Source organism: Diospyros lotus, chromosome 3 (genome assembly GCF_014633365.1).
Source record: "Diospyros lotus cultivar Yz01 chromosome 3, ASM1463336v1, whole genome shotgun sequence".
In the NCBI taxonomy this organism is placed as follows: Eukaryota; Viridiplantae; Streptophyta; class Magnoliopsida; order Ericales; family Ebenaceae; genus Diospyros; species Diospyros lotus.
The window spans coordinates 16,070,156-16,074,315 of NC_068340.1; the positions used below are offsets into that span (position 1 = coordinate 16,070,156).

Genomic DNA, 4,160 nt, shown 5'->3' on the forward strand with positions numbered 1-4,160 from the left:
GAATGCTAAGAGGCCTTAAATACATGGCTAAGAAAGGAAAGGCTAGGGAGGCTAGGGTTGGGCCTAGCCCAACAGAAAACAAGTGAGCCCAAGTCTGCTCCTTGAAAGTAGGCCCAAGCTCCTTTAGTAGGCCCACTTCTCTAGCCCATCCAATATTCCCTAAAGCCTGGATCCATAGAATAGAGGTAAGATAGAAAATAGTGTAAGGACAATTTGAAGCATAATAAAATAGAAACAATGAAATATCAGCAAAAATTACTTCAAATGGCCTAATAAGAATGAGGTGAAATGCCAAAATATGGTATAAATATGCATGCTATCAAGTATATGCTTTACAGCCTGCCAATGTGCTTCCCCTGGATTTGACTGAAATCTGCTTATCATGCCTACAGCAAAGCAGATATCTGGCCTGGTACACAGCATGGCATACATGAGACTTCCTACAGCAGAAGCATAAGGAATCCTACTCATGCGCGCCTTTTCTTCCTCTGTCTTGGGACAGTCCCTGGAAGATAAGCCCAATCCGTGTCTAAAAGGAATTAATGCCCCTTTACACTGATCCATACTGAACCTGACCAATATCTTGTCAATATAAGAAGATTGGGATAAACCTAACATTCTCTGCTTCCTATCTCTAAGAAGCTTTATACCGAGAATGTAACTAGCTTCTCCCATATCTTTCATGCTAAATTGACTTGATAGCCAAATCTTTATTGATGACAACATCCCTACATCATTTCCTATGATGAGAATGTCATCAACATATAGCACCAGAAAAGACACCTTTTCACCATTTGTTTTCTTATACACGCATGGTTCATCTACGTTTGGAATAAATCCATAAGACTTTATAGACTCATCAAAACGTTTGTTCCATGCCCTTGATGCCTGCTTAAGTCCATAAATGGACTTCTTAAGCTTGCAGACCATGTGATCTTGGCCTTTCACAACATAGCCTTCTGGTTGGGACATATAGATGTCTTCACTAAGATGGCCATTAAGAAAGGCCGTCTTAACATCCATTTGCCATATCTCATAGTCATAATGACATGCTATGGCAAGGAGTATGCGAATGGACTTAAGCATGGCTACCGGTGAAAAGGTTTCCTCATAATCGATCCCTTCTTTCTGAGTAAATCCTTTTGCAACCAACCTTGCTTTAAAGGTTTGCACCTTTCCATCCGCTCCCCTTTTCCTCTTGTATACCCACTTACACCCTATGGGTTTTACCCCTTCAGGTGTAGCTACAAGATCCCAAACCTGATTGAGATGCATAGACTCAATCTCGGCATCCATTGCAAGGCGCCACTTGTCTACATCGACATCAAGGACAGCCTCCTCGTATCTAGTAGGATCTTGTTCCTGATTGTCAGAGACTAGCTCGAAAGCTTCTCCTGTCCATTTATCAGGAACTTTAGTTTCCCTCCCACTACGACGAGGCTCCGTGCGTATAGAAACACTCGGTTGTGTCTCTTTTGGTTCCTCAATTGGGACACTAGATGTACCTGAAGTTTGTTCAAAAGATAACTTCTCATCTAGTTCTACTCTGCTTGAACCCTTAGTGGACATACTCTGATCATCCTCCAAGTATCTAGCATGAGTACTAATTAGTACTTTTTGCTCCTTAGGATAATAGAAATATCCACCACGAGTGCCTTTTGGATATCCTATGAAGTAGCATAATTCTGACCTTGGTTCCAACTTACTCCCCTTAGTCAATACATAAGCTGGACAACCCCATATCTTGAGATGGTTTAGACTGGGCTTTCGTCCCGTCCACATCTCATAGGGTGTCCTAGGTACAGACTTGGAAGGTACCAAGTTCAGAATGTATGCCGCCTTTTCTAAGGCATATCCCCAAAAGGAAATAGGAAGAGATGCATGGCTCATCATGCTTCTGACCATCTCCATTAGAGTCCCGTTCCTTCTCTCACTGACTCCGTTCTGCTGGGGGGTCCCAGGCGCAGTCAATTGAGAAACTATACCGTGATGTACTAAGTAGTCCTTAAACTCTCCAAGAAGGTACTCTCCACCACGGTCTGACCTCAAAATTTTGATCAATTTACCTGTTTGACGCTCCACTTCAGCCTTAAACTCTTTGAATTTATCAAAAGAATCAGACTTGCGCCTCATCAGATAAATATAACCAAAACGAGTGTGGTCATCCGTAAATGTGATGAAGTACTCGTAACCTCCTCTAGCAGGTGTAGTCATTGGACCACAAACATCACTATGAACTAACTCTAATATGTCTTTGGCTCTACCTGCCTTCTGAGTAAATGGCCTTTTGGTCATTTTGCCCATTAGGCATGATTCACACTGAGGCCATTCTTCCAATCTCAATGAGCCCAAGGGCCCATCATGGATTAGCCTCTGAATCCGATTAGGATTAATGTGCCCTAATCTTAAGTGCCATAGATAAGAGTCATTAGATGATAATGTTCTCTTCTTATTAACTGGTTCAGTCTCAGAGTTGTTTATTTGACTTTTAATAGGATTAATATAATAAAGATTCCCAAATACGTTGCCTGAACAAATAACCTGTCCATTTCTACTGATAGTGACACCAGAATGGAACGAAACAGAATAACCATAAGAAATCAATTTAGAAACTGAAATTAAATTCTGTCTCAAAGCAGGAACGTATAAAACATCTTTCAAAATTAAAATCCTATTAGAATCAAAAAACAAATGCAAAACTCCCACTGCTTCAGCCCATACTCGAGCTCCACTGGCTACCAGCATTCCATGCTCTCCTTCAAGTAGAGTCCTTGTCTTTCTGAACCCCTGCAAAGAGTTACAGACATGATCAGTGGATCCTGAATCAACTATCCAAGAGGATGAAGATCCTACCAAACTGATGGATTCTAAGTAAAGAGCAATACCTGGTGCTTTCACCTTGAGGGCAGGACAATCTTTTTTCCAGTGTCCTTTCTGCCCACATTTGAAGCACTTGCCTTTGGGCTTGGCATCGGCCTGACTAGCTCCGGGCGGTTTGGGCTTGCCCCCTGCTTTGTTCTGACCCTTCTTCTTCTTGAAGTTCTTGGCTTTAGGGCCAACTCTAGGAGAAGATGCAGAATGAATAGCTAGAGCCTTTAAGGTAGGCTTCATGATCTTCTCTGCCGCCTGGAGCTCTTTCATAAGCTCCACTAGATTCATCCCTCACCCGGACTTGATGATACCCAGAATGTAGATCTATCTTGGAGAATACTGAGGCGCTCTGAAGCTGATCTAACAAGTCATCCACACGAGGTAATGGATACTTGTTCTTCACTGTTACTTGGTTAAGCTGCCCATAGTCAATGCATAACCGCATGGAACCATCCTTCTTGCGCACAAATAACACTAGTGCTCCCCACGATGAAGTACTGGGTCAGATAAAACCTTTATCTAAAAGGTCTTGCAATTGCACCTTCAACTCTTTTAATTCGTTGGGAGCCATGCGATAAGGAGTCTTAGAAATGGGTTTAGTGCCTAGCAGCAACTCAATGGAAAAATCAATCTCCCTATAGGGTGGTACGCTCGGCAACTCATCTGGAAATACGTCCGGGAAATTCCGAACAATAGGAAGATCAGCCAACTCTTTCTTCTCCTTAGAACCAATGGTCACAAATGCTAAATATGCTTCACACTCTTGCCTTATCAACTTCTCTGCTTGCATAACTGAAATCATTGGTGTTGCCACAACTGGTTTTACTCCCCTATATATCATCTCTGGCTGATATGGAGGCTCAAAGGTAATAATCTCGCGTCGGCAGTCAACCTTGGCATAATGGCGAGATAGCCAATCCATGCCTAATAAAAGATCAAAATCTTGAATAGCCAATACCACCAAATCACCTGGCATAACTCTGTCATGAACTATAATCTCACACTCTGGCACCATTTCCCTTCCTAATAACATACTACCACCTGGTGTCGTGATAGTTAAAATGTATGGTAGATGACTACTGGAAATATGTACAAAACGCAGAACACGGGGTGCAATGAAGGAATGGGTGGAGCCAGTGTCAAATAAAGCATGAACATCTGAGCCATAGAGTGAGAGAATACCTTGCACAGTCTCATTGCCTCCCTCAGCCTTTGCTGCTGACAATGCAAACACCCTGCTTGATACCTGGGGGCTGTCAGTAATGGCAGGTCACGAAGCTGCTCCCCAT

General features: G+C 42.6%; 1 protein-coding gene across 1 annotated transcript; it reads right to left on the reverse strand.

Moving 5' to 3' along the window:
• Positions 1–3,373: 3,373 nt before the first annotated feature.
• On the reverse strand, positions 3,374–3,886 carry LOC127796845 (uncharacterized). The gene has a single exon (XM_052329250.1). The coding sequence runs from the start codon at positions 3,884–3,886 to the stop codon at positions 3,374–3,376; it is 513 nt and encodes a 170-aa protein (XP_052185210.1).
• Positions 3,887–4,160: the final 274 nt, after the last annotated feature.

What these genes read in the sequence shown, in the direction of transcription:
- LOC127796845 (XM_052329250.1), bottom strand. Translation starts at nt 3,886, where the DNA reads ATGGTGCCAGAGTGTGAGATTATAGTTCATGACAGAGTTATGCCAGGT.